This window comes from Coregonus clupeaformis, chromosome 17 (genome assembly GCF_020615455.1).
Source record: "Coregonus clupeaformis isolate EN_2021a chromosome 17, ASM2061545v1, whole genome shotgun sequence".
NCBI lineage: Eukaryota > Metazoa > Chordata > Actinopteri > Salmoniformes > Salmonidae > Coregonus > Coregonus clupeaformis.
In genome coordinates this window covers 24,544,026-24,563,554 of record NC_059208.1, presented here as the reverse complement: position 1 = coordinate 24,563,554, position 19,529 = coordinate 24,544,026, and the positions used below count along the sequence as shown (strand labels likewise).

At 43.5% G+C, this 19,529-nt stretch overlaps 1 protein-coding gene across 10 annotated transcripts in view; it reads right to left on the bottom strand.

The window, feature by feature from the left end:
* syngap1b (synaptic Ras GTPase activating protein 1b) overlaps window positions 1-19,529 on the bottom strand; it is a 131,731-nt gene that overhangs the window by 42,036 nt on the left and 70,166 nt on the right. For all 10 annotated transcript variants that reach the window (XM_041872808.2, XM_045226185.1, XM_045226189.1 and 7 more), the window contains 6 exons: window positions 18,816-18,910; window positions 17,185-17,306; window positions 7,490-7,643; window positions 6,811-6,909; window positions 5,408-5,647; window positions 4,839-5,168 (listed from right to left, as the gene is read on the bottom strand). In XM_041872808.2, coding sequence (XP_041728742.2) covers window positions 4,839-5,168; window positions 5,408-5,647; window positions 6,811-6,909; window positions 7,490-7,643; window positions 17,185-17,306; window positions 18,816-18,910 — 1,040 coding nt within the window. The remainder of the gene's footprint in view (window positions 1-4,838; window positions 5,169-5,407; window positions 5,648-6,810; window positions 6,910-7,489; window positions 7,644-17,184; window positions 17,307-18,815; window positions 18,911-19,529) is intronic.

Below are 19,529 nucleotides of genomic sequence, written 5' to 3'. Positions count from 1 at the left end.
TGTTATTTTTACTGCTGCTCTATAATTATTTATTGTGTGATTTTTTTTTGGTATTCTTTCTTAAAACTGCATTGTTGGTTAAGGGCTTGTAAGTAAGCATTTGTGGCACGTGACAAATAAAATTGGATTTGATTTGATTTATTTGGCAGTAATGTCTCATCACCTTTATTTTACCAGGTAAGCCAGTTGAGAACAAGTTCTCATTTACAACTGCGACCTGGCCAAGATAAAGCAAAGCAGTGCGATAAAAACAACAACAACACAGAGTTACATATGGAATAAACAAAACGTACAGTCAATAACACAATAGAAAATCTATATACAGTGTGTGCAAATGTAGTAAGTTATGGAGGTAAGGCAATAAATAGGCCATTGTGCAAAATAATTACAATTTAGTATTAACACTGGAGTGATAGATGTGCAGAAGAGGATGTGCAAATAGAGATACTGGGGTGCAAATGAGCAAAATAAATAACTATGTAAATAGCAATATGGGGATGAGGTAGTTGGGTGAGCTAATTACAGATGGGCTGTGTACAGGTGCAGTGATCGGTAAGCTGCTCTGACAACTGATGCTTAAAGTTAGTGAGGGAGATAAGTGTCTCCAGCTTCAGAGATTTTTGCAGTTCGTTCCAGTCATTTGCAGCAGAGAACTGGAAGGAATGGCGGCCAAAGGAGGTGTTGGCTTTGGGGATGACCAGTGAGATATACCTGCTGGAACGCATACAACGGGTGGGTGTTGCTATGGTGACCAATGATCTAAGATAAGGCAGGGATTTGCCTAGAAGTGATTTATAGATGACCTGGAGCCATTGGGTTTAGCAACGAATATGTAGTGAGGGCCAGCCAACGAGAGCGTACAGGTCACAATGGTGGGTAGTATATGGGGCTTTGGTGACAAAACGGATGGCACTGTGATAGACTACATCCAATTTGCTGAGTAGAGTGTTGGAAGCTATTTTGTAAATGACATCGCCAAAGTCAAGGATCGGTACGATAGTCAGTTTTACGAGGGCATGTTTAGCAGCATGAGTGAAGGAGGCTTTGTTGCGAAATAGGAAGCCGATTCTAGATGTAACTTTGGATTGGAGATGCTTAATGTGAGTCTAGAAGGAGAGTTTACGGTCTAACCAGACACCTAGGTATTTGTAGTTGTCCACATATTCTAAGTCAGACCCGCCGAGAGTAGTGATTCTAGTCGGGCGGGCGGGTGCAAGCAGCGCTCGATTGAAGAGCATGCATTTAGTTTAATAGCGTTTAAGAGCAGTTGGAGGCCACGGAAGGAGTGTTGTATGGCATTGAAGCTTGTTTGGAGGTTTGTTAACACAGTGTCCAATGAAGGGCCAGATGTATACAAAATGGTGTCGTCTGCATAGAGGTGGATCTGAGAGTCACCAGCAGCAAGAGCAACATCATTGATATACACAGAGAATAGAGTCCGCCCGAGAATTGAACCCTGTGGCACCCCCATAGAGACTGCCAGAGGTCCAGACAACAGGCCCTCCGATTTGACACATTGAACTCTATCTGAGAAGTAGTTGGTGAACCAGGCGAGGCAGTCATTTGAGAAACCAAGGCTATTTAGTCTGCCAATAAGAATGCGGTGATTGACAGAGTCAAAAGCCTTGGCCAGGTCGATGAAGACGGCTGCACAGTACTGTCTTTTATCGATCACGGTTATTATATCGTTTAGGACCTTGAGCGTGGCTGAGGTGCACCCATGACCAGTTCGCAAACCAGATTGCATAGCGGAGAAGGTACGGTGGTGATCTGTTTGTTTACTTGGCTTTCAAATACTTTTGAAAGGCAGGGCAGGATGGATATAGGTCTGTAACAGTTTGGATCTAGAGTGTCACCCCCTTTGAAGAGGTGGATGACTGCGGCAGCTTTCCAATCTCTGGGGATCTCAGACGATACGAAAGAGAGGTTGAAAAGGCTAGTAATAGGGGTAGCGACAATTCCGGCGGCAAATTTTAGAAAGAAAGTGTCCAGATTGTCTAGCCCAGATGATTTGTAGGGGTCCAGATTTTGCAGCTCTTTCAGGACATCAGCTATCTGAATTTGGTTGAAGGAGAAGCGGGGGGTGGGGGGGGGGTGGACTTTACAGTGTCCCAAAACCTTTTGCAGTTAGTGCTACAGAATGCACATTTCTGTTTGAAAAAGCTAGCCTTTGCTTTCCTAACTGATTGTGTATATTGGTTCCTTACTTCCCTGAAAAGTTGCATATCGCGGGGGCTGTTCGATGCTAATGCAGTACGCCACAGGATGATTTTGTGCTGGTCAAGGGCAGTCAAGTCTGGGGTGAACCAAGGGCTATATCTGTTCTTAGTTCTGAATTTTTTGAATGGAGAATGCTTATTTAAGATGGAGAGGAAAGCACTTTTGAAGAACATCCAGGCATCCAGGTATATATGTGCCCTCTGTTCCCCATTGTCCTTGTCGATTATTGTCCCATGTCCGTTGGTCTCGTGAGTACTGTGTATTGTGCTCTTGGTATTACGGGTCTCGTCCCGTGTATTGTTTAAAGGTTTACACCTTGCTCTTTTGTTTGGGTTACATCCCTATGTAATATATACACTATTGTTCAAAAGTTTGGGGTCACTTAGAAATATCCTTGTTTTCCATGAAAACATACATGAAATGAGTTTGAATAGGACATATATTAACATGAATAGGAAATGTAGTCATTGACAAGGTTATAAATAATGATTTTTAATTGAAATAATAATTGTGTCCTTCAAACTTTGCTTTTGTCAAAGAATCCTCCATTTGCAGCAATTACAGCCTTGCAGACCTTTGGCATTCTAGTTGTCAATTTGTTGAGGTAATCTGAAGAGATTTCACCCCATGCTTCCTGAAGCACCTCCCACAAGTTGGATTGGCTTGATGGGCACTTATATGTACCATACAGTCAAGCTGCTCCCACAACAGCTCAATAGGGTTAAGATCCGGTGACTGTGCTGGCCACTCCATTATAGACAGTATACCAGTTGACTGCTTCTTCGCGAAATAGTTCTTGCATAGTTTGGAGCTGTGCTCTGGGTCATTGTCCTGTTGTAGGAGGAAATTGGCTCCGATCAAGCGCCGTCCACAGGGTATGGCATGGCGTTGCAAAATGGAGTGATAGCCTTCCTTCTTCAAGATCCCTTTTACCCTGTACAAATCTCCCACTTTATCACCACCAAACCACCCCCAGACCATCACATTGCCTCCATCATGCTTGACAGATGGCATCAAGCACTCCTCCAGCATCTTTTCATTTGGTCTGCGTCTCACAAACGTTCTTCTTTGTGATTCGTCTGTCCATTACACTTTTTTCCAATCTTCCTCTGTCCAGTGTCTGTGTTCTTTTGCCCATCTTAATCTTTTATTTTTATTGGCCAGTCTGAGATATGGCTTTTTCTTTGCAACTCTGCCTAGAAGGTCAGCATCCCAGAGTTGCCTCTTCACTGTTGACATTGAGACTGGTGTTTTGCGGGTACTATTTAATGAAGCTGCCAGTTGAGGACCTGTGAGGCGTCTGTTTCTCAAACGAGACACTCTAATGTATTTGTCCTCTTGCTCAGTTGTGCACCGGGGCCTCCCACTCCTTTTTATATTCTGGTTAGAGCCAGTTTGCACTTTTCTGTGAAGGGAGTAGAACACAGCGTTGTACAAGATCTTCAGTTTCTTGGCAATTTCTCGCATGGAATAGCCTTCATTTCTCAGAACAAGAATAGACTGACGAGTTTCAGAAGAAAGTTCTTTGTTTCTGGCCATTTTGAGCCTGTAATCGAACCCACAATTACTGATGCTCCAGATACTCAACTAGTGTCAAGAAGGCCAGTTTTATTGCTTCTTTAATCAGCACAACAGTTTTCAGCTGTGCTAACATAATTGCAAAAGGGTTTTCTAATGATCAATTAGACTTTTAAAATGATAAACTTGGATTAGCAAACACAACGTGCCATTGGAACACAGGACTGATGGTTGCTGATAATGGGCCTCTGTACGCCTATGTAGATATTCCATAAAAAGTCTCCTGAGTGGCGCAGTGGTCTAAGGCACTGCATCGCAGTGCAAACTGTGCCACTAGAGATCCTGGTTCAAATCCAGGCTCTGTCGCAGCCGGCAGCGACCAGGAGACTCATGGGCGGTGCACAATTGGCCCAGCGTCGTCCAGGGTAGGGGAGGGAATGGCCGGCAGGGATGTAGCTCAGTTGATAGAGCATGGCGTTTGCAACGCCAGGGTTGTGGGTTCAATTCCCACGGGGGGCCAGTATAAAAAAATAAAATATGTATTCACTAACTGTAAGTTGCTCTGGATAATAGCGTCTGCTAAAATGACTAAAAATAAATAAAAAAATCAGCCGTTTTCAGCTACAATAGCCATTTACAACATTAACAATGTCTACACTGTATTTCTGATCAACTTGATGTTGTTTTAATGGACCACAAAATTGCTTTTCTTTCGAAAACAAGGACATTCCTAAGTGACCCCAAACTTTTGAACGGTAGTGTATATACGTGTTTGTTTTGGGCTTCGTCCCCGTCGTTGTTCATGACATACCTTGTGTTGGGTGGAGAAAATGAAACCCCTATTATGTATTCCTGCGTCTGTCTCCAAATCATTAATCAGCGTGACAGCATGGTGATTTGAGGTGGTTGAATTTATAAACGGTGCATACATTCTCACTATAATGTACTCATATTCCATCAATATTATGTTATCAAATCAAAAACAACATTTATTTGGCATATTCACAGGATACAGTGGGGTGTATACGGGAATATGACCTTGCATTGTACCGTGTACTATTGAAGTAACAATTTATTTAATGTTTCATGCCAATACTTACCTTTGCTTTCCCCGTGCTCTGTAGTATGTGGACCAGCGCACAGGCCACCTCCTCTTTACTCTTCACGCTCAGTAGAGGCTCCAGCACCGCACACAGAGTCCGGTAGTTATTGGTGACATACTCCGCAAACTCCTTGTACAGCTCCATGGGCAGGATGCTCATGGTCTGGTAGCGGGACTTGAGGCGTAGGGAGGCATTGATGATCTTGCCCCCTGCTTGCCCCTTGGCCAGGACGCTAGGCTGGATGACGGGGTACCACTGCTCCACAAACTGTCGGCCCGTGATGCTGGAGATAGGGATACTGACCAGTCCCAGGTATGTGCTCTTTTCCTGATAGAAGAGGGGAAATAAGGCATAAGTGGGATTTTGTGGTCAAGAGTTATGGGGCCTGGGCCATTAAGAAAGAGGACAAAAAGAGGATAGTAATGTAACTAAAGTATATTTATCCATCTTAATCATTGGGCAAGCTGCTATCATTAAACCCAGCAGTGCTTTAACCAGTCTACAAGAATGTAATTTCAACCAGTTTTATCCAGTTTTGCACACTGGTGAGAGAGTTGTCCCTTCACCTTGCGTCTCTTCTTGTCAGTCTCCTTGTAGAGATGAAGGCGTAGGTTGCGGACGGCTGGCAAGTTGTTGAACTCAAAGTGCTCGCCCCAGAACACGGTGTCAGTCCGGGGCTTGCTGGTGGTGCGTGCGTAAAGCATGTCGTCCAGACAAAGTTCGCAGTAGTAACGCTTCTTGGCCGGAAGCTCCCGCGCCTCGATGATCCAGAGTTTCAGCACGTTGTCCACCCTCCGACTGTTGTCCTGAAGAGGGGCAAAGAAAGGGTGGCAAAAGGACAAGGCAGAACAGGGAGGAAAGAAAACCAAAGGGAAAAAGAAAGCCAAAGAGAGAGGGATGGTTGAGTGGGTTAAGAACAATATGCACACATACGGATGGCGATACATGAGATAATACATGTGTACTGGAGGCATGAGAGACAGAAAGTGGATGTGTGATTGGTAATGTTGCAGCAGAGAGCTGCATTTTCTGAACATGATTACAAAGAGCCAACTATATCTGAAATCCCAATGGGAGGAGAGTGTGCTGTGCAGATTGCACAGAGTGATGTTTTAGTCAGAGGTGAGTCATTTCAACTAGTCTGAAATGCCACTGGATCGCTCGGCCCCGGCTAAGCTCAGCTCTTAATACCGAATTTAGATTGCTAAGTATATCAGCAATTTTCCAAAGTTGTTAGTTCTTAAGTACTCCATAGTATGCCGCCTGACAATCAATTTCAACCGTTCATAATGAATTTCAATAGGAAGAAGAATCAAGAGCGTCTGTCTGCCCAGCGATGGTTACGAAACTTAATGAACATCCTGGTCTCTATCGACATCGCACCTCGTCTTTTCTCTCTCATCATGTATCTGGTTGGAGATTCATGACGGTGCTGAGGATATTTCGGAGCCCCCGTGTTGAGTCCTTGGAGCCCCGTGATTCAGCCAGGAACCCTGCAGTCACAGCATCTGGATGAGTCAATCCACTCAGGCTGATGTTTCCTCTCCGTTTGCCTTAATACTGCAGCTCCCTAGCTGCCATCAAGAGCAGTTATCTGTCTCGCGCATGTTTCCCCTTTTTGATAAGAGAGAGGGGGGGGTGGGGGGGGGGGTGCTATTACGCAGACCTAGGAGATCAAGCTGAGCTGAAATTAGAAGATCTGTTTTAATCAACCGCATCTAAAGTGCTGAGTTTGCTTCTTCTTAGTTCTTTATTTTACTCGGATGATAGAGTGTAGAAGTGCTGTGTTTTAATATGTACTGTATTTGAATGTACATTACAGATATAGACAAACAGAGAGCAAATGGAGGTTACAGTACACAAAATGAGGAAATGCTCATATTGAAACAGACATATTGAAGACAGGGGAGAAGGAGAGAAGCACTGACAGACAGAGAAGTAACTTAATTTCTCGTCCTTGTTTCCCCACCTTGTTGGGTTTGACAGCTCTCTGAAGATTCTCGATCCATTTGTCTCTCTCTGCACCCGAGCGACATGCAAAGCACTTGGTTCCCGAAGCCGTAGTCACCTGAGGTTACCAACGGTAACATCAACAGCCACAACCATTAGCAACTTGGGAGAAGATGACAAGTGGCATAACAACGTCCTTTAATCATAGAGACTTGTGTCATGTACACGTCGGCTATGGGAAAGTGAACCATGCAGTGAAAGCCGTTTTCACAACAAATTTCTGTGACAAATCAACTTGGGACATGAGCTCATTTCGAGCTGCTTGTTGGCTTTCTCTTTGATATCTTTTCCACAGATAACAAGATTTTAAAATCACAGCCTTATTCAATAAATCCTTATGTTGATGCCAATGGAGAGACTTCTACCCAACATTAGTAGTATTAGTAACAATAGTAGACAGACCTGGGTTCAAATTCTATTTGAAATCTTTCAGATACTTTTAGTGTTTGCTTTAGCCTGCCTGGAGTGGCAGATGGGTGGGATTTTAACTTTCTCTTATTCTATTGGTTCCATTGCAACAGGCAAGCTCAATCAAGCACAGCAAAATTATTTGAAATGATTTCAAATAGTATTTGAACCCAGGTTTAATTAGTAGCGCTATCTGTGTTTATTGTGTGTGTGTGTCGTGTCAGCCTCACCTCGAAGCAGTACTCCTGTCCCAGGATGCTGGAGTGGACAGGCTTGATGATGGCGTCCTCGTCCAGGGTGAGGTCCAGCGCCTCGGCCGCGCTGCTGGGAGACAGCAAGGACTCATGGGAGTGGGACTCTTTGAAGCTCTGCATCAGGCGCGTTCTGGGTGGGGAGCAGAGACACAGTGAGAGGAGCAGAGTGAGTCCTATACATTACATTACACAGCATCAAGGATACAGTACACAGCATTCTGAACTTTGGTTATAAAGGGTAACTCTCCCACAGCCAAACAGCTACATATAATATACTTTTATAATATGAATATACGTATGTAATATACTTACTATACATATAGCATGTCTGAATCAAATCAGGATGTATTTGTGATAACTTTGCGAGACGGATTCCTGCGATGGGGGATTATAGTCTGATATCATTATTTGCGTCCGTATTCTCATGTGCTCATTCAACAGCTATCTTAGACCACTTATTTCTGTTCCCTAACGATCATACTGTACATTAAACCACATTTGAGGTAGAAAAAACATTACCAATACTAAGCAGGTCTTGATGTTGAAAGAATGGCGATGGAGGGAATAGCGGCTGTTTTACGGGCTCCTGACCAATTGTAAAAAAATATTGGAGCTGATCTTAAATTTGTTGGTACATAATGTTTCCTCCATCTTTCCTATGACCGAAAAGAGCTTCTGGACATCAAAACAGCTATCACCAACTTCGATTTTGGACGAGGACTTCAATGAGTCGGAGGCGAAAGACATATTGATTATCCCAGACCAGGCCCAAATCCCCGACGCTCGAAGAAGGAGGAGACGCCACTTTAGAGGCCGGCGTGCAGGATACCTGACGAGACTACGTCGGAGAGTGGATAAATCACTGGAGAATAAACTGGATGAGGTCCGTTCGAGACTATCCTACCATCGTAGACTATAGATAAGGAGGGCCGAGCACTTCTCCATTTACATCGACGGTGCTGTAGTGGAGCAGGTTGACAGCTTCAAGTTCCTCGGTGTCCACATCACTAAGGAATTATCATGGTCCACACACACCAACACAGTCATGAAGAGGGCAAGACAATGCCTCTTCCCCCTCAGGAGGCTGAAAAGATTTGGCATGGGCACTCAGATCCTCAAAAAGTTATACAGCTGTGCCATTGAGAGCATCTTGACTGGCTGCATCACCGCTTGCTATGGCAACTGCTTGGCATCTGACCGCAAGGCGCTACAGAGGGTAGTGCGTAGGGCCCAGTACATCACTGGGGCCGAGCTCCCTGCCATCCAGGACCTCTATACCAGGGGGTGTCAGTGGAAGGCCCTAAAAATTGTCAAAGACTCCAGCCACCCAAGTCATGGACTGTTCTCTCTGCTATCGCACGGCAAAGCAGTACCGATGCACCAAGTCTGGAACCAACAGGACCCTAAACAGCTTCTACCCCCATGCCATAAGACTGCTAAATAGTTAGTCTGTGTAGCTATTGGTTAACTATTTAACTATCTGCATTGACCCTTTTTTGCATCTCTTTGACTCATCACATATGCTGCTGTTACTGTTTATTTTCTATCCTGTTACCTAGTCACTTTATCCCTACCTACTGTATATGTACATATCTACATCATAGTCCTGCACATTGACTCAGTACTGGTACCCCGTGTATATAGCCAAGTTATTGTTACTGATTGTGTATGTTTCTATTATTTATCATTTTTTTTCTCTCTGCATTTTTTGGGAAGGGCCCGTAAGTAAGCATTTCACTGTTAGTCTATACCTGTTGTTTACAAAGCATGTGATAAATACAATTTGATTTGATTTGATTTGATTTGGGGGGATGATTAAGTCAACAAAGCAACTGGCACCATATGGCCCCAAAAAAATGCAACCACTGTCAATATTTTCCATTTGAATGTTGGTATATACTTCTTCAACTAAAGGGACTACCCACTGTTTATAGCTCCCTACAATCTCACTAACAAATCTAACCGTGGAGTTTTTCTAAGCTACACTTGAGCATATCTGATTCTGAAAAGTTGAGAAACAGCACGCAACCATTCTGCTTTTCATGCCAAAGGATTCCGTCTGTACTCATACATTCTGTGTTCTGTGACCTTGAAAAGAGGTCACATCAAAAAACAATGTGCTGCTAGTCTCACTATGGGTCTAATTGTCATCTAAAGAAGTCAACACATTAGCATTCAATTAGAGTTTCACTGGATTACATTAGATTTCAGCATAGCATAATGACAATAGTGTTATCATGATATTTCTTGGACAACAAAGCTATGTTTCTATTGACAGCCATACATGCATAAGGCACAAAGCAACACGTGGATAGAATTGTCTCTGACGCTTGCCCGCCATACCCGCCCACATTCACTTATACATATACACAGACACACATACAGACGAACACAAACACACACACCGATTATGCCACAATACCACTGAACTGAAGAAACAGATACAGAATGACACAAAGGGAATGTCAGAGACCACAACAGAGACCACAACACAGACCACAACACAGACCACAACATAGAAAAAGCTGAGAAAAAAAAGAAACTGTCTCCCTACTATGATGTCCCTGATGCGTCCAGCTCTCTCGCGTTCTCCCTGTGCCACTGTTTTTGTGTACATTCACTCATAATGTGCATCAGAACATTGACTACTTACAGTGGAGTGGGAAAGAGAGGCAGAGGGGGAGAGAGAGAGAAAGATAGGAGAGAGATGTGGAGGGAGAGATAAAAATAGACCCAAAGAAATGAGTCAGAATGAGAGAAATAAAGGACAGTGGGGGAGGTCGAGAAAGGGAGGGCGAGAGTGTGAGAGAGACAGAGGGAGAGAGAAGGAAAGGGGGAATACGGTGGGAGAGAAAACCTCTCAGAGGAAATCAAAGTTGTTATGTAAACTGTTGGTACTTTAGAGAAGAAGGGAGTGACAGGGCAGATGAGAAAACAGAGAGAGAGACAAAGAGAGATAGAGATGTTAGAAGAGGAGACACAAGAGGACACAAATAAATGAACGCAAGTTGCACTGAAACACAGCTAAGCCACACTGGAAAAAAGTCCATCCCCCAAAACGCACTTTCTACCAACATTCTTCGTACCCAAGATGCAGGCAGGTGTTTCAAAAACAACAGAGAGTATCTAAAAAGTGAAAACTGCCCCAGCAACTACAACTCAAGCAACTTATCCAACGTAACAACACAAAATATGTAGAAAGTCACCCTAATGTATTCATATAGGGGGCTAAATACCAGCAAATGACCAAAACAACCCACACATCTCCATTACCTACAGTAAGCCAGGAGACTACCAAAAGCCAACTGTGTTTGAACTAAGGCCTTTGAAAAGGAAATCAGTCATTGATGCTTTGAAGACCATCTCCCTGGCGAAACATGACGGACTTCAGAAGCTGCTTGACCTGTCTTTCTGTGTATCCTCAGACTTAACCATCCATGGGTGAAATACGTCCCGATCTCTTCAATGAATAAATCATGAAAAGAACAGCTCCTCGACCGCACTTAAGCCCTTTCAAGATCCAAATGACCTCTTCTACACAGGTCAACTTGGAGTAGCTATAGCACCAATGTCATGTCACTGATTTGCCATTGTTTATTTAGCTAGCTACTGGCACTATCATGCTGACAGATTTGCATAAAATCCATATGTTGTTTTAAATTTATTCAGATGTTTTCTATTTATCCTTTCTATGCTTCAAAACTTGCTTCCATGCACATACAGTAAAAAGCCTGTGCAGAATTAAAGCTATGGATTAGTCCCCAGACTGCAAACTCTTATCTAAATCAGGTGCATTTTAACCAGGTCTGACGACCATTAGATAGGAGTTGGATCTACAGTCAAACTGCTGTATTTTGTATTTGTATTTATTATGGATCCCCATTACTCTTCCTGGGGTCCAGCAAAATTAAGGCAGTTATACATTTTAAAAACATTACATTCATAACAGATTTCACAACATATTAAGTGCGTGCCCTCAGGTCTCTACACTACTACAGTGAGGGAAAAAAGTATTTGATCCCCTGCTGATTTTGTACGTTTGCCCACTGACAAAGACATGATCAGTCTATAATTGTAATGGTAGGTTTATTTGAACAGTGAGAGACAGAATAACAACAACAAAATCCAGAAAAAAGTATGTCAAAAAAGTTCTAAATTGATTTGCATTTTAATGAGGGAAATAAGTATTTGACCCCTCTGCAAAACATGACTTAGTACTTGGTGGCAAAGCCCTTGTTGGCAATCACAGAGGTCAGACATTTCTTGTAGTTGGCCACCAGGTTTGCACACATCTCAGGAGGGGTTTTGTCCCACTCCTCTTTGCAGATCTTCTCCAAGTCATTAAGGTTTCGAGCCTGACGTTTGGCAACTCGAACCTTCAGCTCCCTCCACATATTTTCTATGGGATTAAGGTCTGGAGAACGGCTAGGCCACTCCAGGACCTTAATGTGCTTCTTCTTGAGCCACTCCTTTGTTGCCTTGGCCGTGTGTTTTGGGTCATTGTCATGCTGGAATACCCATCCACGACCCATTTTCAATGCCCTGGCTGAGGGAAGGAGGTTCTCACCCAAGATTTGACGGTACATGGCCCCGTCCATCGTCCCTTTGATGCGGTGAAGTTGTCCTGTCCCCTTAGCAGAAAAACACCCCCAAAGCATAATGTTTCCACCTCTATGTTTCCTCATCCTCCAAACACGGCGAGTTGAGTTGATGCCAAAGAGCTCGATTTTGGTCTCATCTGACCACAACACTTTCACCCAGTTCCCCTCTGAAACATTCAGATGTTCATTGGCAAACTTCAGACGGGCCTGTATATGTGCTTTCTTGAGCAGGGGGCCAATGCGGGCGCTGCAGGATTTCAGTCCTTCACGGCGTAGTGTGTTACCAATTGTTTTCTTGGTGACTATGGTCCCAGCTGCCTTGAGATCATTGACAAGATCCTCCCGTGTAGTTCTGGGCTGATTCCTCACCGTTCTCATGATCATTGCAACTCCACGAGGTGAGATCTTGCCTGGAGCCCCAGGCCGAGGGAGATTGACAGTGTTTTGTGTTTCTTCCATTTGCGAATAATCGCACCAACTGTTGTCACCTTCTCACCAAGCTGCTTGGCGATGGTCTTGTAGCCCATTCCAGCCTTGTGTAGGTCTACAATCTTGTCCCTGACATCCTTGGAGAGCTCTTTGGTCTTGGCCATGGTGGAGAGTTTGGAATCTGATTGATTGCTTCTGTGGACAGGTGTCTTTTATACAGGTAACAAACTGAGATTAGGAGCACTCCCTTTAAGAGTGTGTTCCTAATCTCAGCTCGTTACCTGTATAAAAGACACCTGGGAGGCAGAAATCTTTCTGATTGCGAGGGGGTCAAATACTTATTTCCCTCATTAAAATGCAAATCAATTTATAACATTTTTGACATGCTTTTTTCTGGATGTTTTTGTTGTTATTCTGTCTCTCACTGTTCAAATAAACCTACCATAAAAATTATAGACTGATAATTTCTTTGTCAGTGGGCAAACTTACAAAATCAGCAGGGGATCAAATACTTGTTCTCCCCACTGTATCTATAACGCAAAATCCATGTGTACATGTGTGTATAGTGCGTATGTTATCGTGTGTTTGTATACATGTGTCTATGTGTGTGTTGCTTCACAGTCCCCACTGATCCATAAAGTGTATTTTTATCTGTTTTTTAAATCTAATTTTACTGCTGGCATGAGTTACTTGATGTGGAATAGAGTTCCATGTAGTCATGGCTCTATGTAGTACTGTGTGCCTCCCATAGTCTGTTCTTGACTTGGGGACTATGAAGAGACCACTGGTGGCATGTCTTGTGGGGTATGCATGGGTGTCCGAGCTGTGTGCCAGTAGTTCAAACAGACAGCTTGGTTCATTCAACATGTCAATACCGCTCAATAATACAAGTAGTGATGAAGTCAATCTCTCCTCCGCTTTGAGCCAGGAGAGATTGACATGCATATTATTAATGTTGCTCTCTGTGTACATCCAAGGGCCAGCTGTGCTGCCCTGTTCTGAGCCAACTGCAATTTTCCTAAGTGCCTCTTTGTGGCACCTGACCACACGACTGAACAGTAGTCCAGGTGCGACAAAAGTAGGGACTGTAGGACCTGCCTTGTTGATAGTGCTGTTAAGAACGCAGAGCAGCGCTTTATTATAGAAATACTTCTCCCCATCCTAGCTACTGTTGTATCAATAGGTTTTGACCATGAGAGTTTACAATCCAGAGTTACTCCAAGCAATTTAGTCTCCTCAACTTGCTCATTTTCCACATTACTCATTGCAAGATTTAGTTGAGGTTTAGGGTTTAGTAAATTATTTGTCCCAAATACAATGCTTTTAGTTTTTGAAATATTTAGGACTAACTTATTCCTTGCCACCCATTCTGAAACTAACTGCAGCTCTTTGCTAAGTGTTGCTGTCATTTCAGTCGCTGTGGTAGCTGACGTGTCTAGTGTTGAGTCATCCGCATACATAGACACACTGGCTTTACTCAAAGCCAGTGGCATGTCATTAGTAAAGATTGAAAAAAGTAAGGGGACTAGATAGCTGCCCTGGGGAATTCCTGATTCTACCTGGATTTTGTTGGAGAGGCTTCCATTAAATAACACCCTATGTGTTATGATAGACAGGTAACTCTTTATCCACAATATAGCAGGGGGTGTAAAGCTAAAACACATACATTTATCCAGCAACAGACTATGATTGATAATGTCAAAATCCGCACTGAAGTCTAACAAAACAGCCCCCACAATCTTTTTATCATAAATTTCTCTCAGCCAATCATCAGTCATTTGTGTAAGTGCTTGTTGAATGTCCTTCCCTATAAGCGTGCTGAAAGTCTGTTGTCAATTTGTTTACTGTGAAATAGCATTTTATTTGGTCAAACACCATTTTTTCCAAAAGTTTACTAAGGGTTGGTAACAGGCTGGTTGGTCGGCTATTTGAGCCAGTTAAGGGGGCTTTACTATTCTTAGGTAGGGGAATAAATGTTGCTTCCCTCCAGGCCTGAGGGCACTCACTTTCAAGTAGGCTTAAATTGAAGATATGGCAAATAGGAGTGGCAATATCATCCGCTATTATCCTCAGTAATTTTCCATCCAAGTTGTCAGACCCCGGTGGCTTGTCATTGTTGATCAACAAAAATATCAGCTCATCCACACTTACTTTACGGAATTCTAAATTACAATTCTTGTCTTTCATAATTTGGTCAGATATACTTGGATGTGTAGTGTCAGCGTTTGTTGCTGGCATGTCATGCCTAAGTTTGCTAATCTTGCCAAGAAAAAATTTCTTAAAGTAGTTGGCAATATCAGTGGGTTTTATGATGAATGAGCTATCTGATTCAATGAATGATGGAGCGGAGTTTGCCTTTTTGCCCAAAATTTCATTTAAGGTGCTCCAAAGCTTTTTACTATCATTCTTTATGTAATTTATCTTTGTTTCATAGTGTAGTTTCTTCTTCTTTTTATTCAGTTTAGTCACATGATTTCTCAATTTGCCAATCGGTTGCCAGACCTATTTGCCATCTCTTTTGCCTCATCCCCCTCAACCATACCATTTTTCAATTCCTCATCAATCCATGGGAATTTAACAGTTTTTAGAGTCATTTTCTTAATGGGTGCATGCTTATTAGTAACTGGGATAAGGAATTTCATAAATGTGTCAAGTGCAGCTTCTGGTTGCTCGTCATTACACACCACAGACCAAAAAATATTCTTCACATCAACAACATAGGAATCACTACAGAACTTCTTGTATGACCTCTTATACACAATATTAGGCCCAGCCTTTGGAACTTTGGTTTTCCTAGATATGGCTACTAAATTGTGATCACTACATCCGATGGATTTGGATACTGCTTTCAAACACATTTCTGCAGCATTAGTAAAGATATGATTAATACATGTTGATGATTTCATTCCTGTACTGTTTATAACTACCCTGGTAGGTTGATTGATAACCTGAACCAGGTTGCGGGCACTAGTTACAGTTTGAAGCTTTCTCTTGAGTGGGCAGCCTGATGAAAGCCAGTCAATATTTAAATCACCCAGAAAGTATACCTCTCTATTGATATCACATATATTTTCAAGCATTTCACACATGTTATCCAGATACGGACTGTTAGCACTTGGTGGTCTATAGCAGCTTCCCACCAGAATGGGCTTTAGGTGAGGCAGGTGAACCTGTAGCCATATTACTTCAACAGTATTTAACATGAGATCCTCTCTAAGCTTTACAGGAATGTGGTTCTGAATATAGACCGCAACACCGCCCCCATTGGCATTTCTGTATTTTCTGTAAATGTTATAACCTTGTATTGCTACCACTGTATCATCAAAGGTATTATCTAAGTGAGTTTCAGAGATTGTCAAAATGTCATCTGTTACTAGCAAATTATTGATTTCATGAACCTTGTTTCTTAAGCTACATATGTTAACGTGGGCTGTTCTTAACACTTTTCTGGGATGCTTGATTATTTTTCTTGCTTTACTGGGAAGCTTAGCAGAGGTAGACATACTCAGGTTATTTTTATTAGTGCAGGGTGAGCTGCACACAGTGGACTTCCTACTACGGCACACCACCTCAGTGCTAACAGTATTACTCTGGTTCATAGGCATATGATTACTGCATACAATAGTTGTAGGATCAGCAGAGGCATTCCGGGCAGTAAGAGGGACATAAATTAGGTTATTTACATTGTGTCTTCCAATACCCCTAGGATAATGTACATTTGCTGAATCATTATGACAACTCAGCGACACAATGGTAGGGATTAAATGAGCTGGACTTGGGTCATTGATAAGTCATTGTCTCAACGCAGCCTTATAATGCTGTGAAAGGATCCAGGAACCCAAATGATTTGGGTGGATCCCATCCTCCTTATAAGACAAGCTTTGTTCCAGAAGGTATCAAAATTGTCGATAAATGTTACACGCACAGAGCTGCAATATTTTCGTTGCCAGTTATGGAGGGCTAAAAGTCTGCTGAACCGTTCAATGCCAGGATTTAGGGAGGGCAGAGGGCCAGATATTATTCTGTAAATACAAGAATGGGAAATGTCTCCATGATACAGTCATGGAGAATTCATGGGTATGGTCCTGCAGTATTTATCCCTGCAGAGAAGACTACCCCTATTAGCATCATTAAATCATATGGCCAGTGTATAGGTATAATTCAAGATATATAGGTGTTCATCTAAGATATGTCCGTTCTGTGGCCATACGGCTGCCTGATGGTTGCCATGGAGAGGTCAGGACTTTTTATTAAATCTTCCATTGGTATTCTCCATGTATTAAGCAGTCATAAAAAATGTAGTATGTAAAATGGGAGTGCAGCAGCACCGAAAGGGGCGGTTGTGAAACAAACACTTACTGTCAAGGCTTACTGGTTTCATTAAAGCTAGGAGGAATAGTAAAAGCATAGTACATACCAGATTGTCCTTGAAAGGTATCCAAAATAGACACAAGAAAGCACCTTTAAGAGTCCCACATACATGTGGACACACAGGTTGGAGTGTACACACACACTTACTTAAAAAGACAAGTTAAGTGCCTGCCTGACCTGCTCCGCACACAGAGAGAGAGCAGGGAACACACGCACACACTCACAGACACACACACAGACACACACATAGACACACACAGAGACTCGTACCTGTCCTGGTCGGCACTACGGAAGCGGGGGAGGATCATGTGGCGGAAGCTGCTGGTGCGGTCCAGTTTGGGCTGACTCTTAGCCCTCTTGATAGAGCCCTTCAACCTTCTACTGAGGAAACTCTGAACAGGGCAGCAATGGAGAGAGGGATGAGGAGGTGAAGAATGAGAAGGTGTGAAACAGGGATGAGAGAGGGGAGAGGGGGAGAGGGAGGGTAGCAGGAAAGGAGATAGATCAAAGTTATAGAGAGGGAAAATAGGGTGGGTGTGAGTAAAGAAAGATGGACATTTCGGGCCCAAAATGGATTTGAAGAAATGGAGGACGTATGTGATTTAGTGAATGACAGATACATGAAGGGGGAGAGCAACAGAAAGATTTATTACACATTATATCAGTCATACAGCCACAGTTCAGAAGTAGTAGAATAGTGTAGTATCATCTGGTAACCAATAGTGGGTGGTGTTGTGCCATAAATATACCCATAATCGAACAGCATACACTGGACCTCAGTAAAAATAGGAGCTTCATATTGCGGTGCAGTTTGTCCTGTATGTGCTTCCATGCAACCATATTCCCCTGATTTTGATTAGCTGATTTAGTCAATATATAACACAGGTCTTAAATAACAGGCTGTGTGTTGACACTGTGTCTTTTATAAGAAGTGCTGACAGAGAGAACAGGGCTTCAATAGTAGAATGAAAACCAATGAATGATGTCATTCTCCGCAACATACAGTATAGGGTTCCATATACGACTACTATACAGCCTATTCCTCTCAGAGTGAAAGGAGAGACATGCTGCTATTGTATCTGAATAACAGCCTCACAATGCTTTTTTGACAGTCTTACAATACTGAATCACCTCAATTCAGCTTCTCTCCATGTCTAACATCCACTCAGATATCAAACTGCACATTACACATCAACATTGAACACTACATTCTGGGAGGAATTTGTCTCAATCGAGACAAACCAATTCACTTTTTTTGAGCTTTGTGTCACTGAAGTCTGTTTTAAAGAAGTGACTAAAGATTTGACTCATTTGCTGACCGTCACGGTAACCGACTGGTTGGAATTGATAAATCATTCTGGCTTGATTAGCCGGCCTGTCTGACACTTTTAAGCCTCATACAGTCAGAAGAACTGAATCACAGTGGTGGATCACATTTGGCACAGGGAACAGAAAACTCCATAGCATTTGGCAAAGGACATAACATTAAGTTTAGGGGGGGTTTCTTCACCACATACAGAGACATCTGAGTCATGTACCTCGATGGGAGGCAGAGGTGCAATATGGCGTCCCGTCACTGGGCTGGAAGCGGCAACCCTCCAGTCCCCCGGCCAATTAGAAGAAGGGGGGGAGTGGGGGAGACTAAGAGAGAGGCAGGGGGAGAGGGGCAGCGAGCGAGGGAGAGGGGGAGTACCGACCCCTTTCTTGTAGCGTTGCTGAGGGCAGGAGTGGCCATGGGGGAGGGAGGGGGAGAGAGAGGGTGAGAGGGCGAGGGGGAGGGAGAAGGGGAAGGGAGGGGTTCCACTGGCCCTGCGACAGGTGTGCGGTGGGGAGTGAGAAGGGAGGGAGAGAGAGAGGGATGGGGGGAGCGAGCGAGGGCGGGAGGATGGAGGGGTACTCACGGATTGTCGGAAGGGTTGGGGGGGGGCAGTGGGAGGGATCTCCATGCTTGGCTGCTTCACGTTGGCTATGCTCTTCCGCCGGGCGCGAGCGTTCTCTGAGAGAGAGAGGGAAGAAGACAGGTAAGAGATAGAGAGAGAGAATCCAAAAGACAGGTGAGAGAGAGGATGAGCGAGAGAGAGAGAGAGAGAGAGAGAGAGCAAGAGAGGGCATGGACATGGCATGTGGTCAGGGGGGAGACAGGAGCGAAAGAGAGAAGATACACACAGTGCAGACATACGGTCAGGGGAGAGAGGAAAAGTGTAAGAAACTGACAAGTAAGGTGAAAAAATAGAAGGTGAAGTGAAGGTAGAGTGTGTACAAAAAAAGCAAGGGAGAGAGCAAGAGAGCGAGGTTAAGGGTGAGAGAAGCAATGTGATGATAATGTCCCATTCACCCTGATCTCCCTCATCCCTTACTTCTTCTCCTACCAGGAAAATGAAGGATGGAGATGGAGAGCTGCATGGGGAGGAAGTTGAAAGAGGAGGACAGAGGAGGGATGAGGTGAGTGAGTGAGTTGAAAGGGATGGGTTTTCTGCCTGGCCGTTCAACGAGGCAAACGTTCACAATCGTTGGGGGAGGGGAGAGAGGAGGAAGGGAGCAGGAGGAAACATTAACAAACAAAGCACCTATTGATCTCCGTCTGTGAGTCCCTAATGCAGTGAATTAGGCAGTAA